The 27080-nt window shown below is 39.3% G+C and overlaps 1 protein-coding gene across 2 annotated transcripts in view; it reads right to left on the reverse strand.

Annotated features, from left to right (window-relative positions):
• The window catches only part of TXLNB (taxilin beta), an 84566-nt gene that overhangs the window by 43752 nt on the left and 13734 nt on the right, over positions 1–27080 (reverse strand). Inside the window, exons 2-3 of one of the 2 annotated variants that reach the window (XM_034962959.3) lie at positions 8139–8220; positions 4258–4695 (exon numbers count right to left, since the gene is read on the reverse strand). In XM_034962959.3, coding sequence (XP_034818850.3) covers positions 4258–4681 — 424 coding nt within the window. In that variant the 5' untranslated portion in view covers positions 4682–4695; positions 8139–8220. Of the gene's footprint in view, positions 1–4257; positions 4696–7691; positions 7887–8138; positions 8221–27080 lie in introns of those variants that run through there. The other variant, XM_034962960.3, reaches the window with a different exon arrangement.

The raw sequence follows: 27080 nt of genomic DNA on the forward strand, positions 1-27080 counted from the left end.
AAGACTAGGCATTAATAAATACTCATTGTGGGCCGGGTGCGGTGGCTCACACCTGTAATCCCAGCACTTTGGGAGGCCGAGGCGGGTGGATCACGAGGTCAGGAGATCGAGACCATCCTGGCCAACACAGTGAAACCCCGTCTCTACTAAAAATACAAAAATTAGCTGGGCATGGTGGCACATGCCTGTAATCCCAGCTACTCGAGAGGCTGAGGCAGGAGAATCGCTTGAACTAGGGAGCTGGAGGTTGTAGTGAGCCGAAATCGCGCCACTGCACTCCAGCCTGGCAACAGAGTGAGACTCTGTCTCAAAGAAAAAAAGTAAATAAATAAAAATAAATAAATAAGTACTCATTGAGGATTTCAGGATAGGTAGAAATTTCTAGGCAAAGAAACTAGAATGTGCACAGTCCTTGTGGGAGATGGAGTATAACATGTTCAAAGAACTGAGAAACTAGATCATGCTTCACTCCAGGCCTACAAACTCCAAATATCTGTGTGTGGGGGCTCAGGAGGAGCATTTTTCACAAATTTTGCAATTGATTCTAATAAGCAGTGAAGTTGGAAAACCATTAGTCTAGACGATAGCACAGTACCATTTAACTGAAAAGTAGCTAAGAAGGCTGCCAAAGCTACTTGCAAACAACTGAAAGTTTAAAATGGTGGTTACAAGTTGAGGTTAGCCTAAAAATGTTGTTTTCATGCATAATGTAGCTGTTAAATAGTACAGTGTTTACAATAATATGCTAATGATGATGAGTGGGAAGGCACAGAAAGGTCATGAGCCCACACACACTCAATTAGAGTGGACACACCTAGATACTCTAATCCACAAGCATTGATTTTGGTCAAACACAGTCAGTTGGAATTTGGTAATTTGTAAATAGCGGCAGAATTAGGGAGTTGGAATTTTTAAAAATATCATCCTGACTATTTGGTAATTGTAAGGTTAATGCAGATTACGAAATAACTCATGGAAGAGAGTAGAAACCCAAATTGGTTATTTTAACTTTATCCCTATTTTCTTCATATCTTTCCCCTCAACACACACACACACACACACACACACACACACACACACACACACACACCCCAATTCTTATGTAAAAGTTTTAAGGTGATTGAAAAATAACTTTTCTGGTTAGGAACACTTGAAGTTGCTTACCTCTGGAATGAGATTTTGTATATTGTCTTACGGAAACTTGAATAATGACTAATTTTGCAAAGGGACACATTTGAGATGTTTTGTCAGAGAAGAAAAAATTGCTCTGTAAAACAGAGCAATTTTATTATGTTTTTCCATGTTCCAAAACACTAGAGTGATTCCAACCCTGCACTTTGGAACTTGAAGATACTTAAAAGTTATTATCTGAGTTCTTTTAATTTTATCCTAGTTGGGTGAAGTATCCTACCTGAATGTATTATTTAGGCCTTCTTGAAAGCATTGTAGCAATGGGTTTTAGCATCATAGCGATATCTGTAGGAAAATAGCCCCTTGCATGGCAAGAGTGATGCCATCGTAAAGCAAACCTGCCATGATGACCAATGTTTGACTCCTCCATACCAAGGTGTTCTGCAGCAGATATCTCCAACCCTCAGGCCACAGACTGGTACCAGTCATTGTGGGCTGCATAATGGGAAATCTGTTTTCATTTCTTTCATTTCAGATGCCAAGGGGAAAGTGACTTTACCCACGAGAGAGATTTTACCCACGAGAGGCCTCTATCAGTTTCGAAAATACCACCTAGCCTGTGTTTTCTTGTCAGATTTTGTTCCCTTTGGCTGACATTTTCTATCTCTTATCTTTCAGTGGCCTTGTCATATTTGTAGGGGAACTTTGGCCTCTCACTCAGTAGGAGAGTGGATCTGGAGTTCTTATTAGGTCAACAGTGATGATGTGTATACACTATTACCAATAACAAAAATAAAAATATTAGAAAAAACAGTAAAATATTCATCCATCCACTCCCTACCTTGGTCAGAAGAGAGTACTAATAATTTTCCTCAAGGCTTTTCTTTCCCCTTCCATCTGCTTCTGTAAACTCTCCTCCCTGTCAAGGTCTGGTCTAGGTTCTAGCTTCTGTATGAATCTACTTGTCAAGCTTTGTCTCTGCTTATTCCTCTTTCCCTTGAATTTCTCTGGTCTTCTTATCATCTCCTTCAGAAAATTTAGTCTCCTTCAGAAAATAACTCCTTCAGAAAATATCAAAGCTGCAGTTTATTACTCTCTCAGAGGAACTAGAAATCAAGCTAAAACAGATGAAACAGACTATCTGGGAGAGTGACCTGACTGTTCAAAGGAAGACTAGGGGCCGGGCGCAGTGGCTCACGTCTGCAATCCCAGCACTTTGGGAGGGTGAGGTACCAGTCCGTGGCCTGTTAGGAACTGGGCTGCACGGCAGGAGATGAGTGGCAGGCGACAGAGCAAAACGTCATCTGTATTTGCGGCTGCTCCCCATCACTCACATTACCACCTGAGCTCCACCTCCTGTCAGGTCAACGGTGGCATTAGATTCTCATAGGGGCGTGAACCCTATTGTGAACTGCACATGCAAGGGATGTAGGTTGCATGCTCCCTGTGAGAATCTAATGCCTGATGATCTGTCACTGTCTCCTGTCACCCCCAGATGGGACCGTCTAGTTGCAGGAAAACAAACTCAAGGCTCCCACTGATTCTACATTACGGTGAGTTGTATAATCATTTCATTATATCTTACAATGTAATAATAATAGAAATAAGGTGCACAATAAATGTAATGCACTTGAATCATCCCGAAACTATCCCTCCCCAGTCCATGGAAAAACTGTCTTCCCTGGTGCCAAAAAGGTTGACGGCTGTTCTGCAGCAAGGTCTTTAAACAATGCCTGTGACATAGACAATCCCTCAGAAAGATGCTTATCTAACGTTCCCAGTGGTCATGACTTTTGGCAAGAAAGTCGGAGATGTGACCAGCTGCACATGACTTTACCTAAAAGCTTGCTATGTAAAGGACACTTTCTGGAGAGTGGGTGTAGGAATTCACTGTCTCACTGCTGCCCAAGACAGCACTACTGTTTGTAAGCCCCTATTAAATATTTCTTTCTGAGAAAGTGGATTTGTCAGCCTCTGTTTTTGGCCTTCAGCTCCCTTGGCCTTTGTGGGTAGGTTTGTATATACCTGCTCACTGCAGAAAAATATTCTACTCCAGTTTGTGATATATTTGGGTTTACAGATAATCTGGTTACTGGAGTTTGAACACAGTTCTGACTCCAATGCTCATGATCTTTCACTCTACCACACGGTCTTCCAGAAACAAATCATATGTGGTCTCTGCCCTTGATAGATTCTCCATCTAGCATGAGAGGTGGGTATATAAACAAATGATTGCTGCAGAAAATTTAATAGAAAACTAAGGAAGGTGATGCTAACTCTACCTGGGCATGTCAGGGAAAGTATCACATAGGAGGGAGTATTTGTAGTGAGTGTTTCCACCAGGAAAGATAAGCAGAGGGACTTTCCTATGTACAGTAACATGCTTCACTCATAGTTAAAAAAATTAACATTCTCACCCTTTTTTCCCAGCCATCGTTGGTGTCACCAATCTCCCATGCTCTCCTAAAAAATTTTCCTTTTCCCGTTTTTGCACTTCTCCTATATAATTAATTTACATGTCTTCTGTTTTCTCTATACTTACAGCTCCTTGACCAAAAGACCATGACTTATTTATCTTTGTGCACCTAGCACAGTGCCTTACAAAGACTAGGCATTAATAAACACTCATTGGGCACCTGAAGATAGGTACAGATTTCTAGGTAAAGAAACTAGGATGTGCACAGGCCTTGTGGGCGATGGAGCATAGCATGTTCAAAGGCCTGAAAGACAAGATCAGAATGACTAGCTATTAGGCAGTAGTGGTGGCGGTGGTAATAGAGGCAGAGTGTTCAGGAAGGTGATGTTGTAGGGTAGAGCAATCTGAGATAAAACTGGGACTGGTTGGAGTTAGACCATTAGGATCTTAGAGAACATGTTAAAGATTTTGGTCTTCATCCTAAGAGCAGTAGGAGGCCACGGAACAAAGGGTCGATGGGTAACACACTGAAAAGTTCACCTGAGCTCCACTGAAGGGTAAGGGCTGGGGACAAATACAACAAGGGAAAATATAGAAGGCTACTACAGTCATCCAAATATTGGATGTGGCTTTTAGTGAAGGTTGGAAGAAGTGCCCCTTTTTTAGGAATACCATACAGAAAGGTCACATATTTGAACATAACTACTTGCCTAATCCTTTTAGGATTTTCTTTTCCAATTTTTGCTCCTTATTGCTGACGGGCTCTTTGACAGTGGGTGGCTCTCCAGAAGCAACGGGTTCTCTTCCAGCCTCTTCAGTTGTTTCCTCACAGTCCCCATCCTCATTGTCAGGTGATTCTGCATTCTCAGGCTGCTCACTGGCCCTGGCAGAGCCCTCTTTCCCTGCTGTGCTGGCAGCAGACCCATAAGTGTTAATGATGTCTTCCAGCTGTCGATTCAGCTCTTCAGAGATATCGGGGTGCACACTTGCCTCTTTCTCTGGTGGTTGGACTGGGGTTGAAGAATCCTGGCCATCTTCCTTCTCCGGGCCATTGTGACTGGGTAATGATGAACTGTCACCTGGAGGTGTTGACTGTCGTTCCGCTGAGAGCTGTTCAGAGTGACTAGCCTCCATCTTGGGAGTAGTATCTAGTGGTAAGCACAGTTAGGCTTTATGTAGCTAACCTACTTGCTACATATCAATGCTACATTTCAATGGTAAGGATATCCCCCAAGAGAATACCAACTAATTATAGTCTCTAACGTAGAGTGAATGTCCTTTCACAAACCATTAATGTTACTAAGGGAGGAGACCACCCCTCATATCGTCTTATGCCCAATTTCTGCCTCCAAAGAAGAAGTAAAAACTAAAACGCAGAAACGAAATCCACAGGCAGACAGCCTGGTGCCGCGCCCTGGGCCTGGTAGTTAAAAATCGACCCCTGACCTAATAGGTTATGTTATCTGTAGATTCCAGACATTGTATAGAAAAGCACTGTGAAAATCCCTATCCTGTTTTGTTTCGATCTAATTACCGGTGCATGCAGCCCCAGTCACGTACCCCCTGCTTGCTCAATCAATCACAACCCTCTCACGTGCACGCACTTAGAGTTGTGAGCCCTTAAAAGGGACAAGAAATGCTCACTCGGGGAGCTCGGCTCTTGAGACAGGAGTCTTGCTGATGCTCCCGGCCGATTAAACTGCTTCCTTCTTTAACTGGGTGTCTGAAGGGTTTTGTCTGCGGCTTGTCCTGCTACATTACAATTATTAAAGTAGGGACAGTGGAAAGTTGTTTTTCCAAATCAAGTCACACTGCTGGCATATTTTTGGTTTTGATCTTCAATTTTCAGTAGTATTCCTTATTATTCACATTAAGAAAGTAATTCATGCTATTTTTCTTTGTGGCCATATTTGTCATTTTGCTTACACTAGTCAGTTTGTGTTACCATTTTCCTGTATAATTCTATGTAGATTAACAATCACTGGGGGTACATGACTGTATATATTTAAAATGTTTAAATCTAAAGTGGTATTAGTTTTCTTTCAAAGTTAAAATATTTAATAGAAGAGCCATTGAATTTATTTAATGACTCATAACAATAACATCTCTAAGCTCTATTTGATCCATAAGTCAATATTTTGCTTAGTATGAATATTTTGATGTAAATGCATTATTACACTGGATAGAGGAGACATTTGTCACTTTTCTGGCATTTTCTTTTTCAGATAAGCAACACGAATGCTTTTTTTGAGGCTTAAACTGGCATCATTTTTAGATTAAGACAGGGAATGAGGGAAGGTATAAATAAATAAACAAAGTAGTATGGAAACACGGACCAGGTGCCGTGGCTCATGTCTGTAATCCCAGCACTTTAGGAAGCCGAGGCAGGTGGATCCTTGAGGCCAGGAGACCAGCCTGGCCAACATGGTGAAACCCTGTCTCTACTAAAACTACAAAAATTAGCCGGGTGTGGTGGCGGGCACCGGTAGTCCCAGCTACTTGGGAGGCTGAGGTATGAGAATTGCTTGAACTTGGGAGGCGGAGGTTGTAGTGAGCCAAGATCATGCCACTGCACTCCAGCCTGGGTGATAGAGCAAGACTTCGTCTCAAAAACAAAACAAAACAAAAGCATGATGACACTTATAACAATTCCTTAAATTTCTATAATACTCTTTTATTCCAATATATAAACCAATTTTTTAAAAGAGAAAAACAGATTACAACTTTCTCTTCTAAGTCAGGAAGCTCTAGAAAAACTTAATGATTTTTAAGAAGTAGCAATGTTTCATAAACAAGGAGGAGACCAACTCGAGAAATAATTCAGCAATAATAAGGGCCCTTAGGAAAGGGTGAGAGATGGAACTGAGTCAGAGATTCCAGGGTTTCTGACTATTACCACTTCTAGAGTTGCAATAGATTTGGTTTAGGCCTTTAAGTTATGGTGCATTTTATTTGTAAATAATATTTAACAGTGATGCTGCTAAATAGCAGCATAAAAATGTGGCAAGATCCTCATAATTTGCAGGTTTTGCTGTTGTGGTAACATGAAAGTGAAAACAAAAGCATACTATTCTACAACTGCACAGCTTCCTTTTCCTGTTCTCAGGGCAGTAGATGTCAATTGAATGCTCGGACACCAACAAGAACAGAAAATTCAACACACAGATGTTGCCACTGACTTGTGATGCTCACCAAATACTCATAACTTAGAGGAAGTACTTTTTTTCTTTCACTGGTTTGAATTCACCAACTTGATTATCAAATAATGCAGCAAACAGTTTCATTATTTTCATCACTGGGATTTCTTTTCCTGACCTCACTTGTTGATTGCACTCATCTATATATAACTTAGGCCTCCCCTGAACACGGAGAAAGACACACGGCACCTGCTGTCCAGCCAGAAGTTATTTTAAGCTATTCTAAAAGGAGTCATGCCGTTTAGCACTTCATCCTTGAAAATCAAGAGAATCGTTTTTCAATCAAATTGAAAACAGTAAACATTTACTGGCTTAAATCCATACGTGGGTTTTAAAGTCGGGGAGACTATCTTAGGATGAAATAAAATCTCAAGTAAAATGAACTTCAAAATAATTAAGATAAGCTGTCCATAGGAGTTTTACTTCGGTTAGTCTAAATGCAAGTGGCTGTTTGTATTTGATTTATTCTTTATGAGATGCCACAATCATTGATTTTTTAAATTCTTAATTCCATGGCTATTCTTTAACTCCTGTTCCACATTTACTTTAAAACAGAACAGTCATTATAAAGCCCAGGACAATTCAATTCCCAAAAGTAGCCTCAAGACAAGTTAACAAGAGGGAAAAAAACAAAGTCAGAGAACTTTGTTACTTTTCAATCATCCATTTTATATTATGTGGCAAAGAAATTATTTCTAACTTTTATCTTATATAAACTTTATTGCCTTATTTTCCCCTCCCCAGGGAGAGAACTTTTCACTTGTGTTGGCTATTCCAGATGACTATCACAGACACATCCCTCCCTAAGCAACACATTTTATTTATAAATACAACAATGAAAAGTTCTCCAACAGTTCACTGGCAATCTCAAAGTTGCAAGTTTCGAACACCACAAACCGCACCCTACACCTTCTCACAGGGCTTGGGGGAGTGTTTGTCATACTTACCAGAAGGCAAGAAGCTAAGCAAGAAGAGAGAGGAGAGGAAAGAGGCAGGAAAAAGCAAGTCAGAGCTGCAGCAACAGCAGGAGAAGGCGGGCTGGCTGTGTTCTTACAAGGGAGAGAGAAACCCAATACACACACACACATACACACGTGCACGCGCGCACACACACACACACACACGCCACAGGCACTGATGGAGGCAGCAGTCTGGAGGAGGTGGGGGTAGGGAAAGAAACATCATATGACACAGCAAGGGGAAAATACACCCAAGCTTCCCTAGCTGTTGCCAGGGGAAATACCTTAGCAGAGAGAAGCAGCTGGAAGATCTCATTAGACTCTCCATGTTTTGTTTGTCCTTTCGGAAATTTAAACTCTGAGTATATTACCCCCTTTGCAAATGCAGTCTTTCACCATTGTTGTCCTTTTTGGGTAGAGATCAGTTTTTCTTACTTCTTGGTTTATCTCCAGTGTGGTGGATGATTCATCTTCTTTTTCTTCTTCTTCTTGCACTAGCTTAATTAGTGTCAGGTTTCTTACAGGAATCATGGAAAAAGAAAAACAATGGCATAAGAACAGGGAGGTGGTGGAACCATTTTAATTCTGATGTCATTGTTTGGTTTGTTTGCAAAGTTCAAAATAAACATGTAGATGGTGATTTTGGAGCTGAACTGAGTATAATCTTCATGCACGTGGTAATTGGTGTGACCTTGGAGCACAGTCTTTCCCAGGTAACTCTTCCCATCTCAAACAAACCCTCAGGGAAGCAGTCTGCTTTTTCTTCCTTAGTTGGTGGCTTTCCCACATTTTGTAAATCCTCAACATGCTCCTTGATCCTCCTCAGAAAAAGAAATTCCTTCTGATTCACCATAAAATGCCTGTCTATTAATTTACATCCATTTGCCTTTTATTTTTCTTTCTGGAGCTTGTGTTCCCATACTTCCAAAGCAGATTCCTCCATCGGTTTCTGCTCTGGGGACAGGCTAGGCATAGTGGCATCCCTTGTGGGAGGCAGAATAATGCCACCCAAAAGATCTCCACGTCCTACTCCCTGGAACCTGTGAATATGTTTCTTTACATGACAAAAGAGACTTTGCAGATGTAAGGATCCTGAGGTAGGGAGGTTATCTTGAACTACTGGGTGGGTTCAATGTAATCAAAAGGGTATTTATTTATTTATTTATTGAGACAGAGTCTCGCTCTGTCACTTAGGCTGGAGTGCAGTGGTGCAATCTCAGCTCACTGCAACCTCCCGGGTTCAAGCAATTCTCCTCCCTCAGCCTCCCAGGTAGCTGGGATTACAGGCGCCTGCCACCACATCCAACTAATTTTTGTATTTTTAGTAGAGACGGGGTTTCGCTGTGTTGGCTAGGCTGGTCTCGAACTCCTGACCTCATGATCTGCCCACCTCGGCCTCCCAAAGTGCTGGGATTATAAGCGTGAGCCATTGCACTCAGCCTCATAAGGGTCTTTATAAATGAGGGAAGAAGGCAGTAGGATTGGAGGCAGAAAAGGAGATTTGATGACCTCAGCATAGGTCAGGAAGCTTCTAGAAGCTGGGAAAGGCAAGGAAACAGATTATACTCTAGAGCCTCCAGAGGGATGCAATCCTGCGACATTTATTTTAGATCAAAGAAATTCGTTTTGGATTTCCGACCTCCAGAAATATAAAATAGCAAACTTATGTTATTTTTAAGCTGCTAAATTTGTGATAAGATGTTATGGCAACAAAAGGAAATGAAAACATCCCACCCCCAGTTTTGTCCTACTTATTCTCTGAGTTTAGGGGAGGCATAAGTTATATATAGATGAGTGCACCCAACAAGCAGAAGTCAGGATAAAGAAATTCCAGTGTTGAAGACAATGAAGCTGTTCACTATATTATTTGATAATTAAGTTAATGAATTAAAATTGATGAAAGAGAAAAGCACTTTCTTCTAAATTAATGAATACTTGGTGAGTGCCACAAATTGGGTGGCATTCCATCCTGGATTGTAGCAAACTGACCCGATCACATCTCTTAGTAAATATAAACAAGTCAGTGCTTTTCAAATTTAAATAATGTATAGATTCACTTAACAGAATAACTTAAATAATGTGGAAATTATTTGAAGGATTATATTATTATTTGAACCTACATGTACTAAAATGAAAATAGGATAAACTCCTTACGCTTACAGTAGTTATATAAATTTTAAAATGTATACATTTTAAAGCCTACAAAATCAATAAATGCGACTCAAATTAATAACACTACTTTTATGTGACAGATATTGTTTTGCTGAACTTAAATTGCTACTTGCAACATGAATACACTATTGACTGCTGGGTTTTTTGAGTTTCTGGTACTCTTCTACAATGTGGTTTGGGAATTTCCTCAACACTTGATTCATTCAAATTATTACATAGTTTTTATTCATATGGCCTGCTATGATTTCATGGGGCTCTCATTTGATACGGCTGCATCATTTACTGCTTGCTATGGTCTGAATGTTTGTGTCCCCCCAAAATTCATGTGTTGAAATCATAAACCCCCAGGTGATGGTATGAGGAGGCGGGGCCTTTGGAAAGTGATTAGATTATGAGGGTAGAGCTTTTATGAATGGGATTAGTGTTCTTATAAAAAAGGTCTGAAAGAAACCCCTTACCCCTCTGCCATGTGAGGTTTCAGTGAGAAGAAGGCTTTGTACGAGGAAGTCACCAGACACAGAATTTGCCTGCACCTTGATCTTAGACTTTCCAGCCTACAGAACTATGAGAAATAAATTTCCATTGTTGGCCCGGCACGCTGGCTCACGGCTGTAATACCAGCACGTTGGGAGGCCAAGGCAGGTGGATCACTTGAGGTCAGGAGTTCAAGATCAGCCTGGCCATCATGGTGAAACCCCATCTCTACTAAAATACAGAAATTAGCTGGATGTGGTGGCGCATGCTTGTAATCCCAGCTACTGGGGAGGCTGGGGCAGGAGAATCATTTGAACCCAGGAGACAGAGGTTGCAGTGAGCCGAGATTGTGCCACTGCACTCCAGCCTGGGCGACAGAGCAAGACTCTGTCTCAAAAAAAAAAATTCCATGGTTTATTAGTCACTCAGTTTATGGTATTTTGTTATAGCAGCCTGAATAGATGAAAGCCCTATTCTTTCTCATTGTCCTGCAATTATTAAAGTAGTGCTAATTGGCCCTAACTTGAATAGATACACACATGATAGTGGAGGTATCAAAATGACACTTACACAGTGGCTACCCAGATCCAAAACAGGCATATGCATTTTCAAGTATAATCGAAAATAATACAAACATGCAAAACTGTGACTCCCAAGAATTTATCTGTGGCCTGATACGGGCCCAAAAAACTGGGATAGGTTAATAAAGACAGCAAATTAATAGAGCTCAGTGTTTCATTGTCAAATCAACCTTAAAAGAACACAAATTACATGTCTAAGGCTTTGAACTTTTGTAAAGAATACACTTATTTTTTGAAAATACATCTAACTGTTTACGCAAATATCACAGGAAAATAATTTGAAAATTCAAATGATGCTAAAAAGCTTAACCCAAGAAACAATAACTCCTTGTTCCTCCACCTTCCTCCAACCTTGTGATGCTTTCTAGAGGTAATAACATAAAACTGTTGTAGATATTTTTTGGGGGGATTTACTTTATCATTTGTAAATAAAATGCCTTGATTTTATTTACAACTCACCAATTTTTGACATTATTTATTGTCTTCTCATAATGATAGATGAAGATTTTCATTGTTTACAGTCCCCTTTTTCTCCTCTCTTCATTTTCCCCACAAAATTATATCTCAATGTTTAATTCATATCCTATATTGTCTTTATTGAAATAATGTTTACTGTTAAACCAGGTAGAGCATTGTGATTATAGTTCTATTCATATGCAACTTTCTGTTTTTCCTGGAGTTGATAATTTCTTTTTCTTTTCATTTGCCTAGTATTGAGAATACTCTGTCTTCCCAAACAGCGTAAGAGGCCTATAAATCTTTCTATACAATATTCCCAAAGGTCAAATGTGTCAAATAATTTATGTATTCTAGTATTTTTTTGGAGATATGATCCCCACATACAAACACTCTTAGAACCTTGACCCCCCCTCCTCCAGCCTGGGCTGGTGGCTTCTAGGCCTGCTACACAGCTGTGGTCCTGGCACTTCCCCTGCTGTCGTTCTGGGAATTCCCTTTACCTCTCTCCTGTTGCCTGGCTCCTATTCTTCCTCTTTCTTGGTTTAATTCCTCATTTAGGAAAACATATCCTCTAGTGGCTTCCTGAGAAAGCATTTATGGGAGACTGTGTGTGTGCCTGAAATATCTTTTTGATACCCTTATACTTACTTGATTGATAGTTTGGCTAGATGTAACCTTTTAGGTTGAAAATAATTTTTATTAAAAATCTTAAGACATATTATTTTCCCCTGTCTTTTAGTTTTTAATGTTTCTTAAAAATGCAAGGTCATTCTTATTCCTAATCCTTTGGATATGATCCATTTTTTTTCCTCTCTAGAACCGTTTGGCATCTTTATCATGATGTTCTGAAGTTTCACAATGATTAAATTTGATGTAGATCTTTTTTTCATTTATTATTTTGGATGCTTACTTGGTTTTAATGTCTGGAGACTCAAATGTTTAACCTCTTCTCTTTTTCGTCATTGTTGCTCACCCTTGTCTTCCTCTGAGCCTCATATCGCTCAGTTCAGAGCCTTTCTGGTTAAGCTTCTTCAGAGAACAATCCTCAGGTATCCTGAAAAGGGCTTGATTTTGAAGGGTGGCATTTAGGACCCTTTGTTCTAACTGTTCCTTCTCCTAACTGGAAACAAACAAACAAGCCAGTTGTGATGGTGCGCACCTGGTAGTCGCAGCTACTTGGAAGACAGGGGCGGGCGAGAGGATCATTTGAATGCAGGAATTGAAATCTAGCCTGAGCAACATAGTGAGGCCCCATCTCTGAAAGCAAACAAACAAACAAACCCAACAGCCAACAAACCATCCTACTATTTGTAGTCTCCTGCTTTACTGCCAATTTCAATAGTATCTCCACTTGCAGAGTATTAACCTCAAATTCCTTAGTCTTTCCAGTCTACCAGGGAAATCAGCTTGACCCTCACTGCTTGCCTGTCCCACTTATATCCAACTCATCCCTGTGAAGCACACTTCCTGTTGAATCATTTACCACTATGTATTGTGTTCTAGTCCTCATCCGTTGTGGTTTGGGGTTTATGGATTCAATTCTTCTGGCTTCCCTAACATTAGAGCTTCCCTTTTTCTGCCTTTTTCCTTCTTCTTGTTTACTGGTGAATTTTATAGAAGAAAGAAGTCAGAATTGTCTTCTTTTCTGATTTTTACCATAAAGATGTGTTTAACCATTGTAGCAGTCCAGTAATGAAATGACCTATCCCTCAAAATAAAAAGCGTCAGCATTGGAAATATCCAGTAGAGACTTGGTTGTTCTTTCTTTCAGGAATACTAGTAAAGAAATGTCTGGAAAGGGGGCAGGGGTAAACTAAATGACTCACTTAAGATCTTTTTCAAGTACAGAAGTTTATAAATTCTGTACTATTCTACCATGGGCTGAAAGGAAGCAGAAATCATTAAATAATTAAGATTATGAGCCTTAAAATCAAGTAGCTTCCACGTGAATTCCAGATCTGTCTTTTACTTGGGCTATATTTTAATTTCTTTAGTTTCAATTTCCTACTCCATAGAATGGGGACTACCTATTGTATATGATTGTTATGAAATTAACATAGTAAATGTGGTTTAATACAAACACATAATCTTTGTTAATTCCAATAATTATGTGTTTAAATAAAGCCTGTGAATGGGAATTAATATTTTCTACACCAATAACATTTTCAAATTGTTGCTGCCTAGGACCAAGTTGAAGGAATCTATTGTATCATCTCTTGGTTGTGGTATTTATATTCTTGACCTAGGCTAGATCTGGCTTGGGGTGGTGGGGGCGCATCATTCTATACTGCTTCTACTCAGCAGACATCACCTTTGTCTTTCTAAAATGGAGGGAAATGTGGGCTTGTAATCAAACAAAGATTATTTTGTATTAATCCAAATACAAAACCAAACAGCAAGTTACAATATTCAATTCCCATGGTGACAACTCTTTAATTTGTACTAAAAGTGAAATATGATTCCCACCCTGTGAAAAGAATTGTTTTATCACTTGTCAGCAAAATTAGGCAAGCAAATATTATTTCTAGTAAAGAGTAGATGGACTTGCATAAATAAAATAAATAGTTTGAAATTTGTATAAATATTGGGTGCTACACTTGTACTTGCAAAGAGCCCCACCTCTTAAGTAGCCTTATTACTCTTACATTTTTATATTAACAATTTAATCATGAAAGTCTTCTTATAAATAATGCAGACAGATTCTAGGATAGGCTCCTTTATACCAATTTTCTGTTGAATTCAAATTAATATGACATTGCTGCATGCATTCTACAGGGGACATTTGGCTCATGTCAATATTTGCTTCAAGGAAGATCAGAATAAGGTGTGTTATTTTGCAGGAATATTGGACCTCCCCATCTTTGAAGAGCTCTTCCTTATCCCATTGCTGGATGTAATAGAGATTCAGAAGCATAGAACTACATGTTGACTTGTTCATGCAGAGTGTCCCCTGAGGGTAGAGTTGGATTTTAGTGGCTACTATGGGCTGCAGCAATGACATTCCCCTAAAGCAGACTCCACTGTTCCAACCCCTGCATGCCAGCAAGAGGACGTGAAGGTCAAGTGATTGGTCCTGATTAAAGTATGTGATATAGTTTGGATATTTGTCCCCTCAGAGTCTCATGTAGAAATTTGATCCCCAGTGTTGGAGGTGGAGGCTTTTGGGTCATGGAGGCGGATCTCTCATGAATGGCTAGGTGCCAGTCTCTTGGAATCAAGTTCTTGCTCAATTAGTTTCCACAAGAACTGATTGCTAAAAAGCACCTGGTACCTTCCTCCACGTTCTCTCCTTCTTCCTCCCTCTTGCCATGTGATGCCTGCTCCCCTTCACCTTCCACCATGAGTGGAAACTTCCTGAAACCCTCCCCAGAAGGAGATGCTGGCACCATGCGTCTTATGCAGCCTGCAATACTGTGAACCAAATAAATATCTTCTTTAAATAAACAACCCAGCCTCAGGTGTCCCTTTATTGAAACACAAACAGACTAAGACAATCTGTGTTGCCATTGGCTTGTTCCCATTGGCTTGCCCCCGGCTGCTCCTGGGGAGGGGAGGGATCGCCTTGTTGCTGCACATGGGTAAGAAAGCCCAGCTGGCGTGTGAATATTCAACAACCCTGGGAACAAAAGTTGCTGAACTCGAAGGGCTCATGTCACCCTTTTTGTGGCATTCTGCTTCCTTTGGCTCATGTTCCCTGTAAGAAACTTGGGAAACATATCCCACCTGAAAGAACTCTGGCCACAAGATACCCAAACGAACCTTACTAATGACAAGAAGAAGGCAATAATGCAGATTAACTGAAATGTCAACTGTTAATAGTCCCAACTTTGAAGTCCTCAGCCACCCATGGTTTTGGACTGGGACCTCCTGGAGAGGGATGTTTCTTCCCTCCCTCCCCTCTTCTCATTCCTCCTTGTCCTGGGGTTTACCAGCTATCGTGGGGTCTGCAGAATCTTGGTGAGGGAAGGGACCTCACAGATCATCTCCCCACTTGGGGAGATGCCTGGCTGAGATGCCTTGTTACCTAACTCCAGGGGTCACTGTTCAAACAAAATAGATGTGGGACCCCCTGGGTTTGTGGAACATAGAGTTCCTAGACTCAACTTGGGACCTCGATACTAGACAGGACTTAGAGGTCCTGTCTAGAGCCACCCTGATCTGTCCTTAGGTAGATGACATTTGATGAAAAAAAAAAATGGCTCTTTTAAATAAGACAGTACTACTTGCCAATAGTTAAGTCACCAAAGATGATAGATCCATGATGTTTTACCATACAAGCACTGTGACTCCTTTCAGAGGTTTGATAAAAGCATCCCTTTCAAATAGCCTTTTTGAGGTTTTCTAACTAACTATAAGGTTCATTTTTCTCTTCTCTGTCTAGTATGCCAAGTTCTTTTGATTCCCCTCCCTAAGGGTCAGAAGTTCTTCTCTCCCTTACGTGAGTGTCATGAAGCCCCTCCTCCCCTGCTGATCACAAAGCAATTCTCAGGAAGGGTCTAAGGTTGAACTTGTGTTGAAAGGAAAGCCTGTCATTTTGATGTGTTAGAAAACAGGTGTGTGGTGGTCACCTAGTTCTGAGCTGGTGGACACTCCTCTCCTTCCTTCTTGCAATGCAGTTCTTATCAAAGAGCATGGACTAATTTTTAAATTCTATGTGTGGTCTTTTTCTCTGTAACAATTTGGTGTGGCTTTGATAGGATGTAGAACAACGCAAACTGGGAACAGCAGAGATGGTCAACAGGATTGGGACTGAGTGAGCAAATGCTTAGACTCCTGCTACCTTGCCTCTTTATCTTCCCAATTATGTCTCTTTTTTCCCTCTCTTGCATGGTGAGGGGATGCCTAGGCTAACTGTCCATTGATAGGCTTAAAGGGAGCCCATTACCTGAACCTATCTGCCTTTCGAAAGGCTTTCAGAGCCTTTCTGCTCCTAATGTATCTTATATGATTGGTTTGTCCTTAGAAGAGAACTTCGGCTGGGCGCGGTGGCTCACGCCTGTAATCCCAGCACTTTGGGAGGCTGACATGGTGGATCACAAGGCCAGGGGTTCGAGACCAGCCTGACCAACATGGTGAAACCACGTCTCTACTAAAAATACAAAAATTAGCCAGCGTGGTGGCACGCGGCTGTAATCCCAGCTACTCAGGAGGCTGAAGAAGGAGAATCACTTGAATCAGGGAGGCGGAGGTTGCGATGAGCCGAGATTGCACCACTGTGCTCCAGCCTGGGTGACACAGCGAGACTCCATCTCAAAAAAAAAGAGAATAACTTCCCTTGTGTGTTCCTTAATTCAAGCTCAGGGACTACAAAGGAAGCACCACATCTCTTCTATTCTTCTTTAAACTGTTTCAGGGCCCCCATTCTGTATAAATTTGGAATTGTGCCAGTTAGGAGCCCAAACTGTAGGTGGATCCTGGCTGAGATGCCTTGTTACCTAACTCCAGGGGTCACTGTTCAAACAAAATAGATGTGGGACCCCCTGAGTTTGTGGAACATAGAGTTCCTAGACTCCACTTGGGACCTTGATACCAGAAACTATGGCTAGGCGAAATCATGGTCTCTGTGGGAAGGACAAACTCCTAGTTGTCTTTCTCATATATACCCAAGAGAGGTTGCAAAATCATTAAAAAATATGAAGGAAAAATTGCAGGGAAATTTTCCTGGGAATCTGTATAGTGCCACCAAATACAAAAGATGACATCTTAGATGACCTTATTGGGGTGAAAATATTACTATTATTAAAAGTAATAATACCTGCTACTGGCGACATGAGTGTCTGAGTAAGCCTCTGCAACCTCCATTGTCCCCTGAGTTCCAAAGCTACCTTCCTATGAAGTCCCCATAAACCTCCATATATCTTTCCTCTAGGACTGCCAGGAAATCTTCTATAGATGGTCTGGAAAAAAGAGTAAGCTCTTGAGACGTGATCACTAAGTCTTCCATGGGTTAGAAGAGCACACCTGAGATATAATGGGTTTGGAATCATCAGAGTCCTCACCGAAGAAAGTGCTGTACTCTAGTGCCCCACACTGAATGGGGCAACAAGCCCCCACCAAGTCTATGCACAGAAATCAATGCTTCCCCTGCCTGACCTTTACTTTCACAGTAACTTGATATAGATAATAATGAACTAATCCCCACCCCCCTGACCATGGTACATATTTTAGTATTCATTTAGTACTTAGTAAGCAACTCTGTGTATATTAATAAAAAAAGACTTGTCCCGTCCCCTAAAACAAAACAAAACAAAAACAAAGCAAAGCAAGGAACCCTTGACAGGCTGATAATATATTACAAGTTCTTAGAATTAAAAAATTTAAATTCAGAGATCTTAGGATCTAAAGAATGAATGTTTTTTGGGGTGGAAAGCAAACAAAAATATATATATATTCTTAATTGAAACTACGATGCTTTATTGGGTAAAAGCATATGATAAAAAATGTATTTGAATATTTTGCTTAGATGAATTTTTGTATATTTAGCTAAAAATAAGATGGTAGCATACATGTAGGTATATAAAGTTGAATATCATATGAATTAAGCTGTTTTAAAAAATATGTTTTAAGTCAGATTTTTAAGCGTAAGAAGAGAAATTTAGTTTTGTGTTAGTAAGAGGAAAATAAGGCCAACGAAGGGATTAGAAACTTGGGTCTGGGTAAAGGTCTGAGAGAGAGGAGAAAAAAAAAAAAAAGGAGCTGTTTTAAATCAGTCCCTAACAGCGAAACACATCTAGAAAGACAGAGTTTGAAAAACAGCAACCACAAAAATGAATCTAGTGGGTTTTCTATAATATTTCTTCCAAAATTGGGTGATTTTGTATTATAAAGCTGTTAAGTTAGCTGGGTGCGGTGGCTCACACCTGTAATCCCAGCACTTTGGGAGGCTGAGGCGGGTGGATTGCCTGAGGTCAGGAGTTCGAGACCAGCCTGGCCAACATAGTGAAACCCCATCTCTACTAAAAATACAACAACAACAAAAAAATTAGCTGGGAATGGTGGCGGGCGCCTGAATGGCACCTGAATAGCTACGAGGGAGGCTGAGGCAAGAGAATCACTTGAACCTGGGAAGGAGGAGGTTGCAGTGAGCTGAGATCGCACCATTGCCCTCCAGCTTGGGCAACAAGAGTGAAACTACGTCTTGAAAAAAAGAAAAAAGAAAAAAAAAACCTTGTTAAGCTTTGAAAGGTAACTACATTTATATTGTGTAATAAAACTGGAAAATTAATGCGATTTTGTGGTTTTTCTGTATAAGGATAAGTGATACAAATTCAGATTTCTGCAAAAAAATTGACAGAAATATGCAATTACCTTATGTAAATGTACATAGTATTTCTATTAAACTGTCTTATTTTGACACATTCTGCTTATTTTCTGATATTCCAAAGTGGTTTTCAAAAGTTTTGAATTCATAAAATATTAAAGTAATGGATATTTTGATTTATCCAAAGACCTCTGAAAAATTAGAGTTCTATAGTAGTGTCATTGGTAATTAACTAATGTGTTTTTGATAAGTGATAATTAATCAGATAACATATTTAAAATATATGGATTTTGGATCCTGGGTCAAAGAAGAGACTTTCAGTTTAAACCTCAAAAGCCTGAGTTTCCATGTAATGTTACTCGCTTACAAAGTCTCTCCTTGATCTACTCCCAAGAAAATGAAACACTTTGAACTGGTCTGGCGCTGGATGGAAGTACACATATACATAGTACTAACTAGGCAAATGACTTGGGTTCATGAAATGCAAATAAGACATTCCATGATATATTAGGTTCCTGAGGGAATAAGGAAATGTTGCATGCTATATACAAGGAAATGTTTATGGCTCAGGAAAAGATGGAATGCATTTTCTTTCTGGAAAACCTTCTAAAAACAAAAGTAACTATGTAGAAAAGGTTAAGCTTAACTCAGTACTTTATTGTTCATACTGATATTGGTGTTAGCATCTTGGCACTCTTAGGCAAATGAAGAATATAAGTAATTATAAATTACTTAACATTTATATAAAGTAAATATAAGTATTCTTATATAAGAGAGAATGTGCTACAATTATAGCATTCCTAAATTAATGAGGAATGTTGTAATTTTAGAACAGAATTAGAAATATTAACATAAATATAAAATTTAAAAGAAAACATTTGTAGTTTTGACACAGAAATAATCTAGGAACAATGTCAATCCATGTTGCAGCCAATCACCCAGTTCCTGGTCTTTTTTTTTTTTTTTTTTTTAAACTAAAAGAAACTAAGGATTCTTAAGAGAAACATCTCAGTCTTTGTTTGGCCCAGAAATGCGCAAGATAGCTTGAACTGCCTTGTGCTAGAAAGCAAGAAAGCTTTCAAAACTTTCTAAAGTACTATCAAAAAGACATAAGAACCTACCTAAAAGAAACTACCACTAGTCAAAGTTGTATCATTAAGAATTATAATAAATCTTCCAGTCAACTGAAATCTATTAAACAGCCATGATTCCCTAGCAATGAACAAAAAGAAAATAAATAACGGGAAGTATTTGAAAAGAAGGTGAAGAAGTTGTTACTGCTGAGCTTTGTTATTTATTTGGCACTCTTGGCTCATCGATTGTATCCATAAAGAATACAGAAATGAATAATGCTATAAATATATCAGTTAAAGGCATTTTCTGACACAAGGTGAGAATATCAGTAGAAAGACTCCATAATTTGTGACTACAAGTCAGACAAAACCCATGGAAAGTATCCAAAATTCGATTATATCAGTTTTTAAATGATGCATAGAAATAGGAAGAAATGTATCCTGCACAGATGTCTTTAGAGATAAATGGAAAAGGCAATCAGTACCACGATGCACAAAAGGGGGTCACTTCCACTAAAAGAGCAGTAAAAGAAGGGCTCAAGAGGTGACGAGCAAGGTTATCAACCAAGCCTGCTCATGTGAGCTGAAACAAGTGGCAACAGGCAACAGGACAGAACCAATCTTCAGACAAAAATGAATGCAAACAAAACAGAATAGGCAAACAAAAGTAAAACAGGTAGAGAGGGTTATCCAAGAACTTAAGAAGACTCCTGCAGAAACCAGAGAAACTAACAATGAAGAGAGTCCAGCCTCTAATGAAGCCAAATGAAAAAGAAGTGAAGTCCAATGAGTGTGTCATAAACCAACTCTCACCGCTGGTCTCCGTATATCTGTTTGTATCAATCCAGAGGTATTTGTGTCCACTCTTCTATAAATGCAAATTTTTGGTAGCTCTAGGAAAACAATTTAAAGGAGAAGATACCACCTCATTCCATTTTTTAATAAAACATATTTAGGTGGGTGCTTTTTTGTGTGTAAATCTTGTTTTTTAAAGAGGTAAATAACTGTCTCATTTGTCAACTTAATATTCCACAGGCAGCAGAAGGGCAATTTTGATAGCCTGCAATATGAAATATAACTAAATAGCAATTTGAAATCATAATCATGAATTCAACATAACTTAAATGTTTTGAATTACCTTTTCCACTCACTTTTAAGTAGAATTGTTCCCCCAAAAGCCTTCTCCTTATTCATAACTCTCCCATTGAAACTTTGACATCTTTGGTAGTGGTAGTCCAGTTTTTCTTATTACTTGATTGATGTGTTGTGAAAGATTGGAAATTTTTGAGCATGTGGTGTGTATGTATTAAGACATAAATTGGAGGGAAATGAGATCTAACAGCTTACCAATATTTTAAAATATTGATATTTACAATCTTATTTAAGGACAATTTGCCTACAAGTTTTAAGATAGAAAGGCACCAGAAAAATCGCTATGGATTATAACCATATGCATTAAAAAAAATTTTTTTTGGTATTTGTATTAAGAATTGCTTCCACATAGTTATATAACATCTGTGGATTGACCATGGAACAGAGTCTCATTTATAAAAAACAGTTCAATGAAAAGGCATCTAAATCTTTTACAATGTTATCAGTTTATAAATTGTTAGAGTCAGAAAGATATTCACATATTTAAAAAATCCCAAACACATTGAATGGATCATCCTAGACAGTAGCTGTAGATTTCTATAGGAAGATAGAAGAATTAGGTACTATGTATAATGTTAAGGACAAGGAAGTGGGCTGAGTGATAACTTGTATCAGAGTTGTGGAATTATTAACATAATAACTGTAAGTAGACTTTTGCATGTATCATTAGGTCTTGGGAAAGGATCCAGATCCTCCATCTGTCTCTGATAGTAAATAATCTTAATTAATTAGGAAGATATTCATCTTCCTTAATGAGTTTGCATTTTTTTAATCCACAGAATATTTGGAATTAAGTATAGAACAATTTAAAGGGATGAAAATGATTTATTAATATTTGTGTAAAGTAGGAAACTAGAAGATCTACCTAGGAAAATAGCCCTGATTGTAGCATTTCAACAATTTTCATTGAAGTGATTTATTTGCCTACATCCCCAGGAAACTGGGAGTTCCCTAGAAACAAGAATGGTGTATTTTATCTCAGTATACTCAATACAGTGCCTGGCCCAGAGTCAGTGCCCAGTAACCATGAATGAATAAATGAGGTCCTTAAGGTTGTAAGGTGATTTGGTTTCCATCAGTGTCTCCTTCCACAAAGATCAGAGAAAAGTCTGTCTCCTTCCAGTCCTACTGAGCTGCTCCTATTTTTGAATGCTCCCTCCTGCAGCCATTTCAGAAAGTACTAGAGACAGAGGAAAAGTTTTCTCTGATGTTTTTGATGTTTATTCCAGGGCATGCTCACAGATGGAAAGGGTCAAACTTCTGGGACGCTCCAGAGACACAGCCCTTGACATTCTCTGTGAAAGGATGTGCTATACAAAATGTGCCTGCCAGCAACTGGGCTTGAATGGCAAATGGTTGAGGCATGAAGACAGTTTTTCTTTCAGACCCTGCCTAAGCATTTGTTATCAGGAGTCACAGATAAGATATTTCAAACCACTTCCTCATGACTGCCCTTCGAATGTCTGAAAATCATATGGGCCTTTGATCTAAATATTCCCGCTTTCTTCAATTGTTCCTCATATGATATAGTCTCCAAACCTTTCCTCAGCCTGATTTTCCTGCTACAGTTCATCCCTGTATTGTTGCAAAGATGCAGAAGCTACCACAGCATGTGGGATGTAGCCTGACCAAGGTAGGCAGCAGGGGACCCTACTCTGCTCCTGGGCACTGCATTTCTACAGCAGCCAACAGCCATTATCTGCTTGGTGGCCTTATCATGTTCTTGACTCTCACCATATTTGCAGCCAACTCAAGCCCGTGTTTTGCTTTATGTTGTTGTTTCTTTCTGTGATGTTTTAAAACATGATTCTGTAATTCTGTGCTTATGTAGTTGCTATTTTGAACCTAAGGATTTCACTGGTATCTCTATTTGGATCATTATTCCAGCTTATTGTGACATTTTGGAATCATGATTCTACTATTAGATGTTTTAAATCTCACACTGTTGCCATCTATACTTTTGATAAGCCTATGGCTACATCTTCACTGACAAAAGTATTGACCAAGACAGGTTGAGCAGAGAGCCCAGAGCACACTACTAGTTCTCAACAAATGATTGGGGTTTTTTGTTTGTTTTGTTTTTCAGAGATAGGGTCTCACTTTGCCGCTCAGGCTGGCACAGTCATAGTTCACTGCAGCTTTGAACCTGGGCTCAAGCAATCCCCCTGCCTCAGCCTCTTGAGTAGCTGGAACTACAGGTGTATGACACCACCCCTGGCTAATTTTTTATTTTTTGTAGGAACAAGGTCTTGCTATGTTGCTCACTCTGGTCTCCAACTCCTGGCCTCAAGTGATCCTCCTTCCTCAGCTTCCCAAAATGCTGGGATTACAGGCATGAGCCACTGTGCATGGCCTCAAATATTTATGAATTAAATCATAAATTTGGCTGAGGAAAAGTAGATCATAGTCTTTGTCTATAGTAACATATTCAGGTGAGCTTATGCCCTTTCAATTATTTTCATAAGAGAATGTAACATACTTTTCCAAATTATAGTTTTCTTGCCTATATAGAGATTTCCAGGACAACCTTATTATACCCATTCATTTTTTTCCTCTTCTATTCATTCTTGTTCAACATAGTATTGGCTATTCTTTGGATATCTAAACAAATGGCTTTTTAAAGGCAATATTGAAGTTATTGTTAAATGTTGGCTTCATTATGAAAGACTAAGAAATAATTATATCATTTTATCTGTATAAATATCTTAAAAACAATTTTGCTAAATTGATTTTTATCCAGACGTGTTTTTACACAAATTTGCTCCTGATTAATTAAAACACATGGGTCTAGGGACCCAGAGTGGAAGTGGGGGATAGTATTGACACCTGGGTTCTTCTGCATGCGAGATTTCAGAACCCAAGTGATCGATGCTTCCACACGGCCACAATGGCTCTTTTAAAATGAAAGCTAAATGGACACCTACCTACTTAGAGCTCTAGATGCTATTAAATGAAGAGGCAAATAGGCAGAGTGGAAGGGCTGATGGTTGTTAAGAAACTGTTTGGAGTCACTGACTCTGGCTACCATGGGCATATATGGTTATTGCTATATAAGAAGGACAGAGAAAAGTATGGATGGATCCTAAGCGATACAACTACCTGCCTGGTTGCAAAAAATTAATGAAGACCACTGCATCACTATATTGGAAGGACTTCCAAAGACAAACCCTGACCAGCCCAGACGCTGTCTGAAAACAAAGGCAAGATGCAGTAGGTAGTGGAAGAGGGAAGTTGTAAATACTGCACACATCAAAAAATATCTTGTGAAGAGTTACAGATATGACTACTGTAGGCTTTATTTGTGTTCACTTCCTTGTTTTGCTGTATATTCCAACTAATACTCCTTTTAAAAGTTTTTTGTTGTTTTCCAACCACACTATTGTGTATGGACTATGTCGTTAGTGGTTTACTTTCCAATTTTGTTCATACTTACATTACATGAAGATAGATTTATATGGTCACTAGAGGAGAAATGAATATCACCCAGAGATCTTAGATTTGGAGCTGAATGTAGAAACTATTGAGATGCTGGGTCATTTCCCTTTGAGGGGGTGGGTAAATTTCCCACTAGGTAATGAGTCATGTTAAACAGGAATATTTATTTTAACATGCAAGTTTTTACCATAAAGGACAAGTGGCAAATATAGAAATTAGGAAACCAAAGTAGTAAAACAACAGTGAATGCTTGCCATTGTGTTGACCGCTTAGCATCCAAGTCTTCTTTCTATTTCAAACCTTGAATAAGGATAAGTCTTGGTGATGGGCAGGGTTCTGTCTACCCCTGTGAAAGGTAAAGAGGGGCATACATTCCATTCCCTATTTGACAGCTAGGAGTAGCACATGGCCTAGCCTTGTCCAATCACACTCCCAGCTGGAACTTTGAATCTGGGCAGTTATGCAATGATGCAGGGAGCAGAGGTTATTTCCTGGGGCAGTGGTGACTGTCCAGTGGGTGGACAGTTTCCAGCAGCCCCAGTATTATGGGAAGAGGTTTCAGCAGCAAATGTTAATCAGAGTTATTTCTGAGCCAGGACTCTTCTGCTTAGATTTATATGATTCCTTACCATTTCCCAAACCTGATTTTCCATATTTCTTAGATTCAGTAGGCTAGCTATGAATTCTCTTTCTGTTTAAATATGCCCAAATCAGTTTCTCTTGTTTGCAATAAGATTTCTAAACAGTAGATCTTGTGTACACACACAAAGTACACATCACAGGCCTTTGTAGATGCATATTAAATGTTAATTCCTTTTCTTTCTTCTTTCCTTTCCCAGTTGCATGATAGGCCTATTTGTTCTCACTAACATAAGCATAAAGGTGCTTAGCATGTGACCTTGTACAAAGAAAGTAGTCAATATTGCCTCTTGTCCAAACTACACACTTAGTAAAGTAGAATTCATCATTAATTCCCCAAAGAGTCTCGACATTAAAATACAAAAAGGGCCAGGCACAGTGGCTCATACCTGTAATCCCAAAACTTTTGGAAGCCAAGGAGGGAGCATTGCTTGAGCCCAAGAGTTGGAGACCAGCTTGGCAACATAGTGAGACTCTGTCTCTATTTAGATAAATAAATAAATTAATTAAAAAATATAAAAGGGCCCTGGAAACCCATAAATAAAATCAAACATACATGGACAACAAATTTTTGAAAAGGGCATCAAGAAGACACAATGGGGAAAGAACAGTCTCTTCAATAAATGGTGCTGGAAAAACTAGATTACCATATGCAAAAGAATGAAATTGGACTCTTGTCTTACACCACACACAAAAGTTAACTCGAAACAGATAAAGACCTAAATGTAAGACCTGAAACCATAAAGCTTCTAGACAAGAACATAGGGGAAAAGCTTCTTGACATTGGCCTTGGCAATGATATTTTGGGTATCACACCAAAAGTTCAGGTTACAAAAACAAAAATAAATAAATGGGGCTCCATCAAATGAAAACCTCTGTCCAGCAAAGGAAACAATCGACAGGATGAAAGAGTAACCTACAGACTGGGAAAAAATAATTGCAAACCCCATGTCTGATGAGGGCTTAATATCCAAAATTTATAAAGAATTCTTACAACTCAATAGCAGAAAAACAAAGGATCTGATTTATAAAAGATAGGCAATGGACCTGAGCAGATATTTCTCTACAGAAGAGTTAAAATAGCCAACAGGTGTATGAAAAGGTGTGCAACATCACTAATCATAAGGAATGACTTTATACACTCACTAAAGTGATACCTTCCAAAACAGAAGCTATCTATCCTACATACAAATGTCTTCTTCCACAATTCACACAATAAAACCTATTAGAAGTAAATTTCTGGCAGTTTGATAGCCACTCTATCTCTCTGTCTAATTCCGAAGCCTTCAGATTAAGCTCAAAGCATCCAGCTACCTAATGAAGAAGAGTTTAAATTATTAAAAAGGACAAGTATATATCTTTTGAGTAAATTTTAATATTGTTGCACTATAGACAAACATGTCATTCTGTTTTGTTTTGGTTTGGTTTGGTTTTTTTTGAGACAAGAGTCTCACTCTGTCCCCCAGGCTGGAGTGCAGTGATACGATCCCAGCACACTGCAACCTCCGCCTCCCGGATTCAAGTGATTCTCCTGCCTCAGCCTTCTGAGTACCTGGGATTACAGGCACTGGCCACCATGCCCAGCTAATTTTTGTATTTTTAGTAGAGACAGGGTTTCACCATGTTGGCCAGGCTGATCTCGAACTCCTGACCTCAGGTAATCCACCCGCCTCGGTCTCCCAAAATGCTGGGATTACAGGCGTGAGCCACCGTGCCCAGCCCATTCGGTTTCAATACCACACAATTGCTATTGTGTTTATGTATAAGTACTAAGATATAATAATTGATGAAACAATAACTTAAATGTCAGTCATTTCATCTGGAGCTGAGGCAAACACACAAGCTTTCCAGCCTGCAGTTTGGAGCTGGTTTGGCCAGCCTATACCCTCTCTGCCTATGCTGCACTTTGTGTCACTGCAAATGCTGGTTGAAAATGTGGCCCTAATGCTTTTTGACATCTTGATCAGTGGAAGCTGGAGAAACTTTTCAAAAAGTGGCAAGCAAGTCTGCTTGCTAAAAGAGATTTCAGCTTATCTCTGAGCCATATCTTTCTTTTCTTTTGCATAAAACCTCTTGAATGGATAACTTAGTTATACAAATGTAAATCAAGAATCTGTGGGCAGATCTGAAC

Source organism: Pan paniscus, chromosome 5 (genome assembly GCF_029289425.2).
Source record: "Pan paniscus chromosome 5, NHGRI_mPanPan1-v2.0_pri, whole genome shotgun sequence".
Lineage (NCBI taxonomy): Eukaryota > Metazoa > Chordata > Mammalia > Primates > Hominidae > Pan > Pan paniscus.